The sequence below is a fragment of the Phyllostomus hastatus genome, unplaced genomic scaffold (genome assembly GCF_019186645.2).
Source record: "Phyllostomus hastatus isolate PE091 unplaced genomic scaffold, TTU_PhHast_1.1 phas_contig_40, whole genome shotgun sequence".
Lineage (NCBI taxonomy): Eukaryota > Metazoa > Chordata > Mammalia > Chiroptera > Phyllostomidae > Phyllostomus > Phyllostomus hastatus.
This window is the reverse complement of record NW_025333872.1, coordinates 28,556,103-28,576,097: the sequence shown is the minus strand read 5'-3', so window position 1 is coordinate 28,576,097 and position 19,995 is coordinate 28,556,103. Positions and strand designations below refer to the sequence as shown.

General features: G+C 35.9%; 1 protein-coding gene across 48 annotated transcripts in view; it reads right to left on the bottom strand.

The window, feature by feature from the left end:
- RIMS1 (regulating synaptic membrane exocytosis 1) overlaps positions 1 to 19,995 on the bottom strand; it is a 421,648-nt gene that overhangs the window by 53,907 nt on the left and 347,746 nt on the right. For 31 of the 48 annotated variants that reach the window (XM_045843939.1, XM_045843949.1, XM_045843952.1 and 28 more), the window contains one exon: positions 7,230 to 7,465. The exons of 11 other annotated variants lie outside the window; for them this stretch is intronic. In XM_045843939.1, the coding sequence (XP_045699895.1) occupies positions 7,230 to 7,465 (236 nt within the window). The remainder of the gene's footprint in view (positions 1 to 7,229; positions 7,466 to 19,995) is intronic. 6 more of the 48 variants (XM_045843943.1, XM_045843950.1, XM_045843954.1 and 3 more) reach the window with 1 other exon arrangement.

Here is a 19,995-nt window from a genome sequence, read left to right as displayed (position 1 = left end):
AAGAGAGATGTTCTCACTGCCATGGGAAGAGGTAGTATCAACAGGAAGAGAGAGAGGGCAGAGCTTCAGTTTTCTCCACTGAGACATATGCACACTAGAAAGGGTCCCACTAAGGAGTAAATGGCAGCCCAAAAAAGGTGAACTCCCAAACTGAGTACATGAATCCAGAGCTAACCATATTTTATATCAGAATCTTAATGACTGGCAATATGATCTCAAAGAATCATAACCTCAGCTCAAAGAATCATAACCTCAGAAATCCTGGTGAGGACGCCAGAGATGCACAAAGGCAGGTGACAACAGTCTTGAAAGTTAAAGAACAGCTAAAATGAACTAGATACCTGCAGAGGTGACACTGATCCCTGGTAAACGTTTGTTCAAGTTACTTTTCAGAGACTGCACATTATCCAAACTCTGCTGGAACTCCAGTGCTGCTGGGCAGTACTTTTATCCATACCAATTAATTTCTTACCACATTCCTCCCCTATACCCACACTTTACCCATTTGCGTTTGCCCCTAAGAAGATCAGAGTCCTCCAACTCAAGATCCTTCAGCTTTCAATATTCCCACTGCCATATTCCTCTGGATCTCAACCATTTCCTCTTTTTAAAAATCAAACTCAGGGAAAGAACCATCGCCTCCTTCTTCAAGAATAATCTTATGTCATTGAATTATCCCCTCTGTTCTCTGGGACCTAGCTCCATTAATTAAAATTCTTTGTGTTGTATTTTTCTATCTCTTCATCAAGAGGTGCTTTTTCCATACCTCATCCTGGGAAAATGCTTAGATGCCCTTTATTCACACACTCACACACACACACACACACACACACACACACACACACACATGCACACATGCACACACATGTTTACTCCTAGTATTCCTTCAATTACAGTCTGGTACATGAAGGATGCATAATAAGTGTTGGAAGAATGAAAAATACTATTCATACTTGTTTTCTTTCCTTTCTAATGCTTTCTAAAGAGATATTCATAATAATGCTTCTATTCACTGATTTTTTCCAGCCCTAGCCTCATCCATCTGAACAGGCTGAAGGGCAGTGAGAGCAGCTGTACACTATCCCACTGTAGGCCCACTAGGCCCCTCCCATTGAGCTCCTACCCATGGCCGGGTGGTAACTAGTGTGGGTAGATGGATGGTGGTTAGAGGGAGAATGCTGAAATAAATGGCAAAGTGGACAGCCCAGTGGGCTCCAGCCCGTGCTGGCTCCTGTCCCACTGAAGTGCACTCCAGCCTCACTTATTTCACACCATAGCCCTTCCTCTAGCCTATCTGTGTTCCTGGACCAAGATAATTTATTAAAATACATATTTGTGTTTTCCTTCCAATTTTCCTTCTCTTTTACACAAAATTATTAGACTTTTAATAATTCCCACCAAAATTATTTTATGCTTCCTTGCAATGGGGATTTCTGCAGGAAAACAGAGGCAACTGGAAGGTCATAGTAACTCTGTCTAGTCTTTTCTAAATGCCTGATCTCCAAAACAGAGGATGCTAAACATGCCAGACCAAGTAGAGAGAAGAAGGCTTTTCAGGGCCTCTAGACTGGGTGGGAAGCGTAGGGACCTAGGCCTTGTTCCACGCACTCTGTAGTTACACAAAAAGAGAGAGGAAGAATGCACCAGGAACCTCATGTAACTGAAGGTATTTTTTATTCAGGTTCAGATTGTTCTGATCAGACAGAGTGTGCATCATTTTCAAGTCACTAATTTTTTTATCTCTGTCCATGTGAAATGTTTTTCCTTAACAAATGTATACCTATTACTTTGCTCATGGCACTCAAGCAAACTTTACATGCTTGTAGCAAGCTGACAATGAAGCCAGAGAGCTTGATCTACAGGAATTCAGGGAAAAAAATGAAAGCAGTGAATATTGACATAACAGGGGACAACTTGCAGAATTAGAGGGTTTTAAACAGGGTCTTATAGGGAAGGATTTGGAGAGGAGATAAAGACATTTGGATACTGAGAAAACACTGGAAAGGTACGGAACATCTATTATTCAAGAAACACAGAAGTGATTCTTAGCACAATCTTAGTACATAATTGACTCTTAATTGTTTAAAAGCTATGAAGTAGTCCTATAATATTTCCCATAATTTAACAAGTGTTGTAATCATTAAAATAGTATTAATCTAACAAAGTACCTTCAGCTGTTAATGATACAGTAACAAATGCTTCTGTTAAATGGGTGGATCCTGATTACCTACCAGTCCAGCCTGTGCTCATATACTGGGGACTTACACCCTTGACCAATTTGTCGTCCCACTTCTTTAGGTAACACACTTAAATGGCACTGGATTTTATGCCAGGCATTTTGCTTTATATTTTCTCATTTAGTTCTTTGGCTCCTGTTTATTTCAAATGTGAACAATTTCCTTCCACCAGACATGATACTATTAATTTTGAAATAACCACTCTGTCTGGTAAAGTACTAGAGATACAGTTATTCAATAATGTAAGATAAAGTAAATCAAGCAATATAATCAGAAAGCCCATAATTTACATTTATAAATGTTTTCTTCATAAAAGCTTAAAGTTCTAATGAGAAATCATAGTCTCACATACACAGTGTTTTATAATCTATCCTGAGATGACCTGTCTCTTGTATTGAGAAAGGATATCCAGTTAGAATTAAAGAAATCTTTCAAGTAATAATTTCAGGGTGCATACAGACTTATTTCCCATAGCCCAAGGAAATAAGCACTTATTTTCAACATTTAATCAATATGTTGTTCCCCCTGTCCCAGAAAGTCCTCCCCTGATTTATTTTTTAATGCTCACCTCTTCAAGGAAGCCTCCCACGACTGAGCAAGGGTGAATTCTACTCTTCTTTGGTTCCCTCTGTACCACTTTGATGCTTGGATAGCTGTTGTTTTGGAGCTGAAATATTTGTATGTCATTTGCCTTAATAAACTGTGATACCTTTGAGGGCAGGGATAATATCTAATTCAATCATTTTAGCACTCCTGGTCTGGCATGGTGCCTACCATGTGCTAATGATGCAGTTGTGCATTAAATGTTTGTGGAACCTTATTTAAACTCCTCCTTTTAGTGCAGTGGTTAAGAGCATGGGCTCTGGTACTAGGAAGCCTGGGTTTAAATTCTGGCCCAATCATTTGCAATGGGACCTCTGTGCCTTAGTTTCTTCAACTTCAAAATGGGAATAATAAGAATGGTACTTCATAAATTTGTTGTGACAAGTAAAGGAGTGAAATTATACACACACACACACACACACACACACACACACACACAAATGCATGCATATAACTTAAGAGTGCATGGGAAAAGCTCTTGAAATGTAAATCAATTATTAGTTTTATTTATTTAGACACATGAATACTTGCAATTCTATGATATAATAAATTACCTTACACTTGTAAGTAATTACAAGGTGTATTGAGGGGTGATTCTTCACAGGTTAGTGTAGCATTCTCAATAATGCCCTCATTTACAAGTGAGGAGGAGATTACCATGTTGGTAATATCATGGAGTTGGTAATAAGCTGGAATATCATGGAGTCGGTCTGTGAGTGAGGGACCAAATCCTCACAATATGTCATCTGGCCCTTTAAACCTACATAAACTAAAATTTCCTTCACGTTATAAAGCCTAGCTCTTAAGTTTACCCACAGCTTCATTAATTCAAATATTTACATTCCTGGATCAGTAGCCTTTTCTTCAAATTCCCTTTCGTTCACCACTTCACTTTTTAATCTAATTCAGCTACTTATTAGCAAACAGGTTTTAGCTATGTGCTTGATTGCTTGAAGGCATTTACTACTAGTGGCACTGAGTCACTGTTTGGAAACTTATCTGTTTATGTCACTCTCCTAGTTTAAAAAAAGGTATATGTAAAAAAGTTATTCCTACTTTCATTATGAATAGTGTGGTAAAGGTTATTTTAAAGTATCCATATTGTTTATAATTGAAATATTCTATTATAAGGATAATTATACATCATTAAAGAGCCTAGTAAATACATATATGTAAATTATATATATAATTGAAAAGCATTCTATATGCTCTTCATAGTAAATATATATGTGTGTATGTATAAAATTTACTATGCTCTTCAATTTGCTAAACACATTTTACTTGACTTTGAACAAATACACTCCTTTGAGCAAACCTGAGCCATAAAAACAAAAAAGAGAACAACTATGGGCTTGAAATCTCTCATTCTAAAATGAGCCGGTTAAACTTGGTTTCCAAGGGTTTCATATTCTCCTGATTGTCTGTTATCTGTATGGTAGAGGAGAGGAATCTGTCACCCAGGGTGAAGGAGGTGGCTCACCCCAAGTAGCTCACCATAAGAGAAGCCCTCAATTTTACATTAAACATTGAAATTAAATATTGTATATATATTCTATTCCATAGAATACATAGCTTTTATTAGTATATAAGTAATACCATTGTCCTCCTCCAAATCTTTGGTCAACTGACATAATAGAAAATATGTCTTGATTATCTATGCTCTTGAAGGGCCTCCTGCAAAGCCTCTTCAGTTTAGAAATATTAATTTCATAACAAGGACATTTAAATCAACCATTCTAGTGTTTCTTAAAATTGAATCAATACTAGATAGTGTGTTTTTCTTGGATGATGGGCTTAGAGAGGAGAGAGTCTAGGAAAAAAAATTTAAAGATTTATTTATTTTTAGAGAGGGAAGGGAGGGAAAACAAGAGGAAGAGAAGCATCAATGTGTGATTTTCTCTTGCATGCCCCCCACAGGGGACCTGGCCCAAAACCCAGGCATGTGCCCTGACTGGGAATTGAACTGGCAACCTTTTGGTTCATAGGCCTGCGCTCAATCCACTGAGCTATACCAGCTGGGGCAGAAAATATTTTAAAAAATTATTGTAAGGATTTGTAGCCATTAAAACTATGGTGTTACTGAAAGGAAGGGCTAAAAATTCAGATATGTGAAAATATTGACCTTGCTTAAAGTGGGACATCCAAGAGGAGCTTTTTTATGGGACATTTAAATTAGGGATTATTTTTTGTGTGAGGAGGAATTCAAAATACAGGTTTGATGGTAATTTGAAGAAGTAGAAGCAATGGAAAAATAAGATTTGTTAGAAATTCTGAATTTAGTGAAACTTCACAGGTCAGAGGAAATACAATCATTGATGGGAGGAAAAATCACTTGTAGAAGACAGAAGAGGGAGAAAAACCAGGCCCCTGCACTGAAACAAAGAATAGTGAAAGCTGAGGCATGCCACCACTTGTCACTTACTTTAGAAAGATCATGAAGAATGAGAGGTTATCAAATAAAAGGTAAAATGACAATGCAGAAAGAGAAACATACAGTTTAATATGTGGAACATTCACTGGAGGCTGTCAGTCCAATAACACCCATTACACGAACAAATCTATATAATAACAAAAAAGAAAAGGGTTCTAGAAAAATAAAGTCAAAGTTCATTCACTGAGTCACTTTGGAACAAAACTGTTTCGTTTCTTGTCTTTGTAATCTGACATCCGTATTGTTCCCGTACATTGCAACCTAATCTCCTAAAGGAAGGTATTCCATGCAAGTTACTACCAGTACAACTTTTGGGAAGGTAGGTTGAATTTGAAATTCAACAATGAATGTTATTAGAATAAAATTTAAATAAATAAAGCAACGGGGCCAGGTACTTCAAAGACAATCCTTTCAACTTATTACTTACAAAGCTGTGCCACAAGTATAGCTTCTATCTAAAGCTACTGTTGCATTTTATTCACTATTCAACTAGTGACTGACAGAGGAGGAACTAACTAGAGGAGAAAAATAAAAAAAGAGAGTGTAGAAAGTCGGAGGAAGAAACACGCCTTCTCCTAAACCTGCAGATTCTCACACAGGAAACACGGGTTTTCTAAAATGACCTCAAAGAACATTTCCACTTCATATGCACAATGAGGGATTTTGAAATCTGATGGCCTAAGGCTATCCACACCCCACACTGTAAAGCATCATTATATAGACACCAAAAACCGAGAAGCATCACCATCAAAAATAAAGCAAAGCAAATAAAACAATGAAAAAATACCTCCTACTTCTAAGGAAGAAACCTGACCTTAAGGAAGACAAATGGTTCTCCAGCCCAGTGGACATCTCATCCTAGTGGGATGGCACTAGGATAGAGGCAGATCTGTCACAGAGATGTCAGCTAATCTAGCTTTGTTCTAACTCTCTGATGTTCAGGAAGACAAACCTCTGTTTAGATAAATAGCTGCATGTACTAGTTCAATTTTTTGAATGGCTCAGAATGTCCTGCCTCTAATTTATTGTCAATTTATTCAGTAGTATGCATAATTTTAAATAGGTAGGATGTCAAGTCAACTATAAAAAGAATTTCATGGAAGTTTCATGGTGTAAGTAAATTTTACGACAAGACTTTTGCTGTTAAAGAACAAAAATGGTACCAATGGTTACAACAGGAAAACAAGTGCTGACAATTGAAATGAGTTCAATATTTCTCTTACCTTTCACTTTTCATAGTACTGAGCGCAGTAATGAACTGCTAGTCTGTCTGACCAAATGTTATATAATCTTATTCATTTTAAAGTATATTAATACAGAAATAACTCTCCTTTCTGTTTCCTTTTTTTCCTAAATACCTTGAGGATACAAAGCTTTTAAGATTTATAAGCAGTAGAAAAATATTTGAAACCCAAATTTGTATTAAAACATTTTTTGTAAAAGTCCACTGACCCATTTTTGTAAAGTAAAAATAACCATGGGGTTTTTACTTGCATTGAAAATCTAACAATTACAGTTCAATTATTATATTCATACAATACCATAAAAACTACATTTTAAGTTGCACAACTGACCTTCTTTTCTATAATAATATAAATAGAGCCAACGTTATAAGTAATTGTACTGCGGAACATTTTGAAAAGAAGAATCCTGTTGCTTTTCTTGCACAGAAACCAATTTGGATCTTTAATACTTCTTTGCATTTCCTTGCATATTTGTAAACATGACTTTAATCTTTTTTAACTTAAAGAAAAACATCTGACCACATGATATCTTGTTAGACAGCTATACAGAGAAAAATAATAAATCCATACATGTAAGAGATTTCCAGAGACAAAAAAATGAACTTCCTTTGCAAAGAAGAATCAATACTCTACAATCCCATCACAAACCCAAAGGTCCACTTTTGTTTCTCTGGAAAGAACTTGAGATGTTTAAGCTGAATTCACTTCACTTACCTGTGTGGCTTAGTTGAGATGTGCTTCTACTTCTTCGAGACACTATGGCAACCACTTTGGCACTCAGGCTCGATCTCCGTTTCTTTCCACCTGCTCCCACTGTACCCACAGCCGTGTCTGACTGACTGCCGTCATTATGCTCCAGTGTGTACATCTCTCCACTGACACTGGTGCTCTTCATGATGGCTCTTCCTGAAGTCCCCATCCGTCTGCCTTGCATTTTAGGGGTAAATGAACTATATTTACAAAGTAAAAACATATATGCATCCATAAATTACAGGTCAGCATAACTGAAATGCTAAATCTAATTTATTTTGAAATAATCCAGGCAGATTTTTAGGGGGAAAATCCAGTTCAGAAGTAGTCCTACAGCTATGTATATTTTAAGATCACATCACTGACCCTAAATATTTACTAGATGTAGCTTATAACCATATGACAGAGGAAGCTATAAACTTTCTCAAAGATAGTACAAGGAAATGCAACCAATCTGTCCATGGGAGGCACATGGTACTGGCCAATTTTGTAAATAGTTACTATGTTACTTTCAGAAAAACTAAAATATTTAAATAAATGAGACATTTTTATACATTCTTGAGGAAAGTTTTTTTGTTAAAAATGGATATTCTAAATCTGCCATATGACAAGTTTTAAAAAAATGAAAGCATGATCTGTTCTAGTTTTCCTTTAGGATTTCAACAAATGGATATGTCTTTGCTCTGGCTTAATGAGTTTAGGAAAGACTGCTAATGAAGCAAAAAAACAGAACAAAACCAAACACCATGTCCCTCCCTGACACTTTGTCTCCTCCACACAAACTTCATCTTGTTTTCCTATTTCAGCTGTTCAAATTCACCTGCTTTAAGCTGATACTTCCTTTTCCCCTTTTGTTCTTTTCTATTAGAACATATTGCCTATGTTCCCAGACTGTACTAGTTTATCAGAATTATATTACTTTACTTTTTTCTCAAATGAATAAATTATGCTCGAGAATTTCAGGAACCATGGAAGATTGATGGAAAAAACAAACACACCAACCAACCTACCAACCAAAAATCACCTCTACTTTCCAAAGTAAATGTATGTCTGTGAGTTGCAGAGAGGTAGGGCAGGAAAGTGGGGAGCCAAGATGTTAGGATTCTTTGAACCTTTTAAGTTACTGTTGCATATACAGCCACATTATACATCTAGATGAACTTTTACCCTCTTAATTTTGTTTTCTCAAAATATTGTAAAAATTGGCTTTACATGACCATTGCCACCATGTAAATTTTCTATTTCTTGAGCTGATCTGCAAAATACATGATCTAATGTACAGCATACTTAAACAGTGATGCCATTTAATAGAGAAGTGCAAATAAATCCTAGTATGATTAGAAAAGATAAAATAAAATTTTATCTTGGGATCATGCAACATATTTGTGGTCACAAATATGAAGGGGGACCCAAAAAACCTGTAATTATCTCCTGGAGCAGGGGCCCCTTGTGACATAGGCTTCTCCCACTAAGTCAGTGTTCTAGGATACCATCTGTATCAGTGTACAAGCTGGCATTGTTGTGAGAGGCTAAATTCGGGTTCAGTGAATTTTTCTGAAAACTCTTGCAATGTGTTAGCCCATTTCATGATTGGCGACTTATGAGCGTACCTGTCTACACTGCAGAGTGTTTAGCGGTGTTTGACTGAGAATGGCATGACTCCATTCCCCACCCTCCCTATTCACCCAATCTTGCCCCAAAGGACTTTTTTTGTTTCCCCAGGATGAAAAAAATCCTGGGAAAACAAAAAAGTCCTCAAAGGGAAAAATTTTGCCGAAATGGAAGACTTGAAACAAAAAATAGCAGAAGCACTAAAAGGCATCAAAATCAAAGAGTTCAAAGACTGTTGTGAGCAGTGAAAAAAGTCTTGACAGATGTATTCATCAAATGGAGAGTACTTTGAAGATGACTGAAGTTTAAACATGTAAGAATAAATACACAATTTTTAATAAAGAAATTCCACTTTTGGGTCCCCCTCAAATAATGAATGTTTAAGCAAGGGGAATTGGTGTGGGGTGAGTTCAGACAGGTGGGAGGGCAATACTATTGAGAAATTTTGTACAATGTTCTTTAGGTTATAGAGAAGTTTAAAAGTATAGGAAAATGTCTCCTATATTTCTACCAAGAAAATTTATTCAAGATGGCATAGGAAGATTCAATAATATTGTATAGATATTTAGTCAAAGCAATGAAATATTCTGCAATGGTGACAAGTAAAAATTCTGAAAAAAAAAAAGAAATCAGTAAAGTGAGTGATTACTATTTGGAGAGGGACAAATTAAGAAGTTATGCTAAAAATAATTTTGTGAGTAAGCATGATGTAATTTTTCCTCAAAAATAAAATATTTTGTTTAAAAGCATTCTTATATGATCTCAGGGTGGTGCATAGTTTCCTAAATAACCTGGAATACCATACGTTCAGTGAGAACCTGTTGAGTCATTTTTAATTCTTCTAACTGAGGGGAGAGGTTTGGAGGCGTCTAATTAGATTACTTTAATCAATGAGAAGGTCGATTTTTTAGCAGATGAGAAATTTAGAGCAGGCCCAATAAAGTGTTAGAGCTGAAACCCCTGCATGGTCCAAGACCCTTAAGAACAAAGTAAAATGGGTTCCTCAGTCTAAGCCCTAATGGACTCTCACTAGTGACATTTCCAATTCACATATTTCAGGGAGACAGAGAATGTTCCCAAAATGGAGTTCTAAGACACACAAAGAAACTAGAAAATATATGAATCAATCTAAAGCATTAAAAATATAACACTGAATAATGAGAGAAAGAAAAGAATACTTAAACCCCTAGAAAAATATAAAGATGGAGGTATGGTAAGAAAGCTAAAGTGTATTATAACAATTTTTTCCCCTAGAAGAGAATAGAGGTAATTACTAGCTTTAAATTTATTATTTAACTAAATATACCTGAAACATTAACTTAGGCACTAAAATCATAGAAAGAGAATAAAGTAATATATTTCCAGAATAATTGAGGGGAAAAATGAAATAAGAGCTATTCAATTAAAAACCAATCAGAAAAGAGGAAAAATAGTAAACATGAAAAATACTTTAAGACACTAGCAGTAATTTCAAATATGTGAGAAATCAAAAAAGGTAAACTGACTAGATAGTCAATTAAATGATAAAGATTGTCAGGATAAAAGAAACAAAACACACTAAACCCATCCCTATGCTGTTCATAAGCAACATGACTAACACATATGGCCACACAAAGGCTAAAAGTAAAAGGATGTGAACAGTTAGGATGAACATTAAAAAACAATGTCCTCACATAAGACAAAACAGACTTTAAAGAAAAAAAATATTAGAGATAAAGAGATTCACAACATAATGATAAAAGGATTAAATTACCAGGCTGTCAATTCTATCTGTACTGCTTGCTTATGGGCCATGTGAATTCAATAGGTTACTTCAGTTTTGTCTTTATTTATAAAATGAAATTAGTAACAATTACACTACAGGGCTGATATTGCATGCAAATCATCTATCAGAATACCTGGTACACAAAAAAGGTACTTACTAAGTCAGAATTTTTTAATCATTAAAATGTACCTGTTACATAACTATGGCAAAATTATAAAAGTGAAACATGAAATTGGTGAAGTTTGGGAAGCAGTGGTTCAAAGTAAAAGGATATTGTATTCATTCAAATAATAAAATAATTAAGCAAAGTGGGAGCAGAGTGAACATTTCTCAATGTGACAAAGGTCCTATGTAAGAGACCTACAGCCAATATCATACTCAACAGACAAAAACTAAAATCTTTCCCATTAAGATCAGGAGCAAAGCAAGGATGTACGCTTTCACCTCTTCTATTTAATATAGTATTGGAAGTACTAGCCACAGTGATCACACAAGAGAGAGAAATAAAAGGCATCCAAATTGGAAAGGAAGAAGTAAAACTGTCACTGTTTGCAGATGACATGATAGTGTAAGTAGAAATTCTTATAGACTCCACCAAAAAACTTCTCAACCTAATGAGCGAATTTGGCAAAACGGTAAGGTTCAAAAGCAATATTCAGAAACCAAAGGTATTTTTATACACCAACAATGAAAGATAAGAATCAGAAATCAGGAAAAAATCCCATTTGCTATAGCAACAAGAAAAATAAAGTACCTAGGAATAAACCTTACCAAAGAGGTGAAAGACTTGTACTCAGGAAACTATACAAAACTGAAGAAAGAAATTAAGGAAGACAAAAATAAATAGAGGCATATACCATGTTCATGGATTAACATAATCAAAATGTCCATATTAACCAAAGCAATTTACAGACTCAATCCAATCCTTATTAAAATACCAATGACATATTTCACAGATATAGAACGAACATTTCAAAAATTTATATGGAACCATAAATGACCCTGAATAGTCACAGCAATTTTGAGAAAGAAGACAAAGTAGGAGGGATCACAATACCTGATATCAAATTATATTACAAGACCACTATAATCAAAACAGTCTGGTGCTGACATAAGAACAGACACATAGATCAATGAAACAGAATAGAGAGCCCAGAAATAAATCCAAGTCTCTACAGTCAATTAATATTTGACAAAGGGGGCAGAAGCATAAAATGGAGTAAAAATAGCCTCTTCAACAAATGATGTTGGGATATTTGGACAGGTATATGCAAAAAAAAAAATGAAACTTGATCACCAACTTACACCATACACAAAAATAAATTCAAAGTGGATGAAAGACTTAAACATAAGCTGTGACACAATAAAAGTCCTAGAGGAGAACACAGGCAGGAAAACCTCAGATATTCCACGCAGCAGTATTTTCACTGATATGTCTCCTACAGCAGGGGACATAAAGGAAAGAATAAACAAATGGGACCTCATCAAAAATAGGAAGCTTCTGCACAGCTAAAGGAAACAGCATTAAAATGAATAGAAACCAATTATATGGGAAACATATTTGCAAATGACACCTTGGACAAGGGTTTGATCTCCAAATATATAAAGAACTCACATGACTCCACTCCAGGAAGACAAACAACCCAATTACAAAATGTGCAAAGGATCTGAACAGACTCTTCTCCAAGGGGGACATACAGAGGGTCCAGAGACATATGAAAAGATGCTCAGCATCACTAGCCATCAGAGAGATGAAAATTAAAACCACAATGAGATACCACTTTACACCAGTCAGAATGACCATCATAAACAAATCAACAAACAAGTGCTGGAGAGGATGTGGAGGAAAGGGAACCCTAGTGCACTGTTGATGGGAATGCAGACTGATGCAGCCACTGTGGAAAACAGTGTGGAAGTTCCTCAGGAAACTAAAATTGGAACTGCCTTTAGACCCCCAATTCCACTGCTGGAATTATACCCTATGAATCCTGAAATAACTATTCAAAAAAACCTATGCACCCCAATGTTCATAGCAACACAATTTACAATAGCCAAGTGGTGGAAGCAACTTAAGTGCTCATCAGTAAATGAGTGGATCAAAAAATGGTAGTACATTTATACAATGGAATATTATGCAGCAAAAAGAAAGAAGGAGCTCCTATCCTTGGCAACAGCATGGGTGGAACTGGAGAGCATTATGCTAAGAGAAATAAGCCTGGCAGTGGAAGACAAATACCATATGATCTCACCTATAAGTGGAACCTAATCAACAGAACAAATAAGCAAGCAAAATATAACTAGAGACACTGAAATAAAGAACAAATTGACCGTAACCAGAGGGGAAGAGGGATAGGGATAATAAGGGATAATAGGGGATAACAGGGGAAGGTCTATCAAGGAACATGTATAAAGGACATATGGACAAAGCCAAAAGGGGTAGGTTTAAGGGTGGAAGGCAGGGATGGGTGGGGTGGGGAAGCATGGTGGGGGAGGAGAAATGGAGAAAACTGTACTTGAACAAGAATTACAAAACAAATTAAGAAAAACAAATAGAATAATAGCCACAAAAATGGTATTTAATGTTGATGACCTGAGTTCATCATACGGTTAATTTTATAATCTGCACTTAGTTCTCCAATATACAAACATATAAACACAGTATCATAAATAGAAACTTAAGAATCTGTTAGAAATTTTCTATTACATATGTTTTTGGCATAAAAATCTAGTAACTATTTGAGGTCCTCTTCAAACAGTTATCCTCCTATTTGATAGCTAACACAAATTTGAGCATCCTTATTGTAGTTGGTCTGTGCAGTAATTACCATGCCTAAAGACACAGGGTCTCATTAGTGGCACTTGAGGGTGTCCTTATGTTCTGTAAAAACTATATAGCATTAGGAGATTATTATGCTAAGCGAAATAAGCCACTCAGTGAAAGACAAATATCATATGAAATTGCTTATATGCAGAATCTAATGAACAAAATTAACTGATGAATAATAGAAACAGAGGCAATTTCCAAACAGTGGAACAGACTGACAGCTGTCAGAGGGTTTGGGGAACTGGATGAAAGAAGGTGAAGGGATTAACTATAAAACCATGTATGTACTAACACATAGACACAGAGTGCAGTGTGGTGATAGCCTGAAGGCTGGGTGGAGGAGGGTGAAAGGGAAAAATGGGGTATTTGTAATAGCATAAACAATAAAAAGAGTTAAAGAATGATACAGCATTGAAGCAAAGTTAGTCAACAGCTCAGCAAGAGGAGTGGTTTCTCATCCCTGGGCCTGATTTCTAATGGAAGCAGCAGGCTTTCATGCCTGGCGAAAATCCAGAGGGTGGTTGCTGGACCCGTCACAATCCCTGAGGAAGTACACTGTTCCTCGCCTCTGTGTCTTGTAAAGATCGCAATTACAAAGGTGTCCTGTATAGTGAAGAGACATTTGAGCTTTGGGGACAGACATTTTCTCTCCTTGAAAACAAGTCCCACGGAATGAATTGGTTGCATTTGAAAGTTGCTTTCATACTGCCAATTTAGCGTGGGATTCATCACCTATGTTATGGCACTTAAAACATGTATATATTTTATGTATATTTAATAATCTCTTACACTGAAGATATGCCATTAGCTAACTTAATTTCTTATATATTGTGGGGAAATAATAATTAAGCAGGTAGAATTAAATTTTTACTTTGTTTAACAACAGAATATTAAATGTGTAATTTGTTTTAGGATAATTAAATCAAACTGAAAAATTACAACCACTAATACATAATCAGAATGTAACTTTAACAATGTCAAAAGTAGACTATGTGTATTATAAGCAAAGTTATGAAGTTTGATTTTGAACTTCCATAAATTTTATTTCACTTGAATAAATTGTTCCTACCCTCTTCCATACATATGAAGAGTTATTTTTCTAATTAAAGAAATTTTCTAATTATCATTATCAATGAATTCCACTGAAATAGTCTTTAAAGTGTTCTAAATGTAAAATATAATTTAATTGCATCCTAACAGAAAAAATAAAACTAACAGAAAATAGATTTCTACAAATAATGAAATATTAAAATATACTTTTAAAATTCTATGAACAGTTTGTATTTATTTTCCCCTCACAGGTAGAAGTTGTCTTTAAGATCTAATTACAAATGATCGTTTACACAAATGACACATCTCTATAAGATATTCTGGGTTTCAAGAAAATTTTGAACACTTTATTTTAACTGGCCACTTTAATTGTCTATTATATAATAAGCATTTCTCTAATATTGTATTGATCTTCCTGGAATTTAACTAAGCATATTTTAGTAAAGTTATTATTAATTGGCAGAATAGAAAGGTAGAAACAAAGCAGGTTGGAGCTGCTTCAAACTGCATTTTAAATGGTTTGCCAGGAAAAACCTTACCAGGGAAAGCTACTAACTTGTCCCAAGAGCTCTGTAACTGGCTCTGATCAATACTGTTGTGTTACTTATGGCCATCATTCAAGCACTGTTCTGTGTATGTTACAAATATGGCATGGTCTAAAGATTTAGATGTATGGCACGTTCAGTCATATGATGTGTTAATAAATATGGTATAGCAATTTTGCCATAAAGGGCACATAGCACATTCTTTCCATGTCTTTATAGCTTTAATCTAGTCACAGGAAATAATAGATGCAATGATCATTAATCTTGGGCTACTAAAACTAATAAGCTGTTATGAAAAAAGCCACTAGAGAATCACTAAAATGTATTTCCTTTCTCAGATAGTCAATATCCACTATGTTCTGGTTCATTCGCTTCCCTATCATCAAATTTTGATGTTATTTTTCTTTATTTTTAGTACATTTGTAGATCTTAATAGGCTCTTCTTTCATAGTACAATAGGCAAGCATATGAAAATGCTCCCTCTTACCACTCAATCATATTAAATGTCAGTAGGCATAAAACTAGTAAGTCTATGAAAGTTTCATTTGTTATTCTGAGCAATTAATATAGCAAATGATTTTGCAGTTAAGTATTTTTCAAATGCCAAATCACAAAAAATCCAAAGATTATTTTAAATATCTCGCTGAGGAGAGTTTCCAGGTTGGTAAACTAGAGCACTTTCCTGTGCCACCAAGCCAGGCCTCCAACTCCATGGAGACAGACCTTCGTTCAGGATGTTGCCCTACATTTCTTCATCTGACTGTTGAGAACTTCCAGTCAAAATGGCAGCAAAGGAAAATGTGGTATTCAAATCATACCACAACCACACCAAAAATATAACTAGAGAAGAACCATCCTTCAGAACTGCCTGAAATCTGGCTGAAACGGAAGTCCTACAACTAGAAAGTTAAAGAGGAAGCCACATCAAGACTGGTAGGAGGGACAGAGATGCTGAATGGGCTGGTTCCACCCCCTCACATGGCAGTTTATCTCAGCTGCAGAGGTCCCCCTTGAAGAGCGACAGGTGCCAGCCCCACACCAGGCTTTCCAGCCCAGAGTTCCAGTGTCAGGGAGAGAAGTTTCCATTATTTATGGCTGTAAAAAGCAGTGGGGATTGAGGGTAAGGGAGATGGAAGGCCTCTACAGTCCCAGACAGTTCTTCTTAAAGGGCCCATGCATGGACTTAAACACAGATTCAATTGCTCTGAGCTGTAGTGCTGGAGCAGCAGCTTAAAAGGAAAGAGTGAAATAGAAGGAGGAATAAAAACACAGGCATCAGAACAAGAGCTAGGGTGGCAACTTTCTGCCAGACAAAAGTGCTGGCAGAGACCATTGGACCTTTCCTGAGCTCCCCGCCACCACCCCCGCACAGCTAGCAGGCAGATGCCATGTCTGAGTCTCTATCAACCTGGCTCACACTGTTTGCCCCACCATGGTGATTCCCTGAGGCCCCACCCCACCCAATTTGCAGGCCCATCCAGGCCTTTTCCTGTGACTTTTCCATACAAATGACCTGTCTTGCTTCATGTTTTGAACTTTCCTAAAATCTCTCAAGCATTATGTAGCCTCAACATACCTCCCACATCATGCTAAGTGGCACCAGGCCCCACACTATTGGGTGGCCCACCTTGGTTCAAAACTTGTCCTCTCCTGAGCACCTCCAAGCCCAACACAAATAGCAGCCATCTGCAGATCACTCTGTAGCTTGTGCTGGGGTGGCCGCAGGCAGGGCACAGGTGGTGACTGACTTTGCATCTCTCCCAGAAGGTCCTAGAGCAGCACCCTGTGGACAGCTTCAGGCACATCTGATTACAACCCTTCCACCTCTATGAGCAACACACTCAAGGGGAGGACTCAGTGAGCACCATAGGCCCACTGAAGCAAGTCCTGCTCTGTAGGGTTGACTCCTATACAGCAGCTACTCTGCTGTAGTCACAGCCCATCCTCACAACCGATTGGCCTGGGGCCAACCCTTCCCAGTGATGACAACAGCAAAGATGGCTCAATTACAACAGGAGAGTGAACACAGCCCACAGAGGGGTGCACCTGGAACACCCAGCTCAAGTGAATGGAGAGGCTGTGCCACCAGGCCCTACAGGATAACTACTATACAAGTCTACTCTCTCATGTCTAGGAGATATAGTAGCTCTACTCAGTACAAAGAAACAAACATAGGGAAACAGCCAAAATGTGGAGACAAAGAAACAGGTCCCAAATGAAAGAACAGGAGAAATTCCCAGGAAAATAACTAAATGAAATGGAGGCACACAAACTACTAGATACAGAGCTCAAAATAATAGGTATAAGGATGCTCAAGGAACTTGGTGAGAACCTCAACAACATAAAAAGGGCCAGTCAGGAATGAAAGATACACTAACTGAAATAAGAATTATTTACAGGAAATCAACAGTAGTGTAGATTATGCTGAGACTAAAATCAGCGATTTGGAATATAAGCAAGCAAAAAACACTCAATTAGAACAGAAAAAAGAAAAAAGATTCTGAAAATATGAAGATAGTATAAAGGTACTCTGGGACAACTTCAAGTGCACCAACATTCTCATCATGGGGGTACTGTAAGGAGAAGATAGAAAGCAAGAAATTGCAAACCTATTTAAAAATATAATGACACAAAACTTCTTTTTCCTGGTGAAGAAAATAGACATACAACTCCAGGAAACAGAGTTTCCTGGAAAATAGACAGAGAGTTTCAAAGAAGATGGATGTGAAGAGGCTCACATCAAGACACATCATAATTAAAATGCCGAAGGTGAAAGACAAAGAATCTTAAAAGCAGCAAGAAAAAAGCAGTTAGTTACCTATAAGGGAGCTCCTATAAGACTGTCAGATGATTTCTCAACAGAAACTTTGCAGGCCAGAAGGGACTGCCAAGAAATATTCAAAGTGATGAAAAGCAAGGACCTATAACCAAGATTACCCAGCAAAGCTATCATTTAGAGTTGAAGGACAGATAAAGAGCTTCCAGTCAAGAAAAAGCTAAAGGAGTTCATTACCACCAAACCAGTATTACATGAAATACTACAGGGTCCTCTTTAAGAAGAAGAAGAAAGATAAAAATATGAACAATAAAATGGCAATAAATACATATCTATCACCAATTGAATCTAAAAATCAAAATAAACAATTAGAGCAGAATAGACTCATAAATATAGAGAATATTTTGATGGTTGCCAGATGAAAGAATGTTTGGGGAGGAAAGGTGAAGAAGGTGAATGGATTTAGAAGTACTAATTGGTAGTTTCAGAATAGTCATGGGGATGTAAAGTGCAGTATAGAGAATAGAGTCAATAATATTCTAATAACTATGTATTGTGTCAGATAGATATGAGATTTATCAGGATGATTACTTAGTATATTTTATAATGTGTAGTCACTGGGATGTACACCTGAAGTTAATGTAATGTATGTCAACTGTAACTGAAAAATAAAAAATGATTGAAAAAATAAAATAACATATTTATTCATTTAAAAATGTTTCTGAATTGAAGAAACTATTGTGAAATAAGTAGCATTTAACATTTTCTATAATATTTCTCAAATATAATTTGAGAAATTAATTTTAAAAATTAATTTTCCATTAGATATTAACTTATTTATTTATTTTCTATAACAAGTTAAATTAATTTTACTTACAATGTTTTTAAATCCCCACATAAATATAAATATATATCCTTTAGTATATGCTTGCTAATTATGCCTACTGACATCAAATGCCAACTTTTAGTAAATTTATGACTGAAAGACTACTAGCTGTATATAAAAGATAGCATCCCTTAGCAATGCTTTCATATATTTCAAACTAAGAATGTAGAAAACAAAGATAATTACTTTTGAAAATATCTTCAAGTGGGACGATAAAAAGACAAAAATCTATTTGCATCAAATTTGCTCTTCATGTCTGTTTATTAAAATTCACTAGCTATAGAAAGCTAACCTTATAGGTCTTGGAGAATATATGTTACAAATATGAATGCTGTTGGAAAATTGTTGGTTTTGGAAAGCTTTTAAAATTGGGTAACATTTGTGACAAATTAAAGGATTATGGTTGCAATTTTCTCTGAAAGCTTGATTTTGTATAAAACATCTGAAATTTGCCTGTCTTAAAAGAAAATGATACATGGCCCTGGCTGGCGTGGCTCAGTGGACGGAGTGCCAGCCTGTGAAGCAAGGGGTTGCTGGTTTGATTCCCAGTTAGGGCACATGCCTGGGTTGTGGGCCAGGTCCCCAGTAGGGGGCACACGAGGGGCTACCACACACTGATGTTTCTCCTTGTCTCTCCCTCCCTTCCCCTTTGGAAATAAAAATAAAATCTGTTAAAAAATAAAGTACAATTTAAAAGAAAATGATATATGATAAAGACAAAAAAACTTTCAGAGCTATACACCAAGAAAATTCAGCTTCTTTCTATGATGAACATCTCTTTTATTCGATGTTCAGATAAACATAGAGAATTCAGGAACTAAACATATTCTCTCTGGATTCTATTATATGTATATTTTTATATTGTAAATTATACCATCTCTCCTTATACATTGTGCAGATTTTGTCACTGAATGGGAAAAAAATTTTGGAGGAATATTTAAGCCAACACTAAATTAAAATTGTAAGGCACATTTGGGACAAATCTGAAAAATGAAGAACCTCAAATCTATATTGATATTATTTTGAAGTATTGTGTTCATTTTATATTGTAAGAATCATCCTAATAATTACCTAAGTTTTAAATGGTTTTTAATCGTGACTACTTTTTAAAATAACTTTACATTCATTATATCTACAAAAGGTTATTTACCTTAATACATATATTATGGTCTATTTTTCTACTGTAATTCCCCTGCATATATCAACTTTGAAAACATAAGATATGTTTTGGACTATTTTGAATGGACTGTGCAACTCAAAATGCATCTGGAGG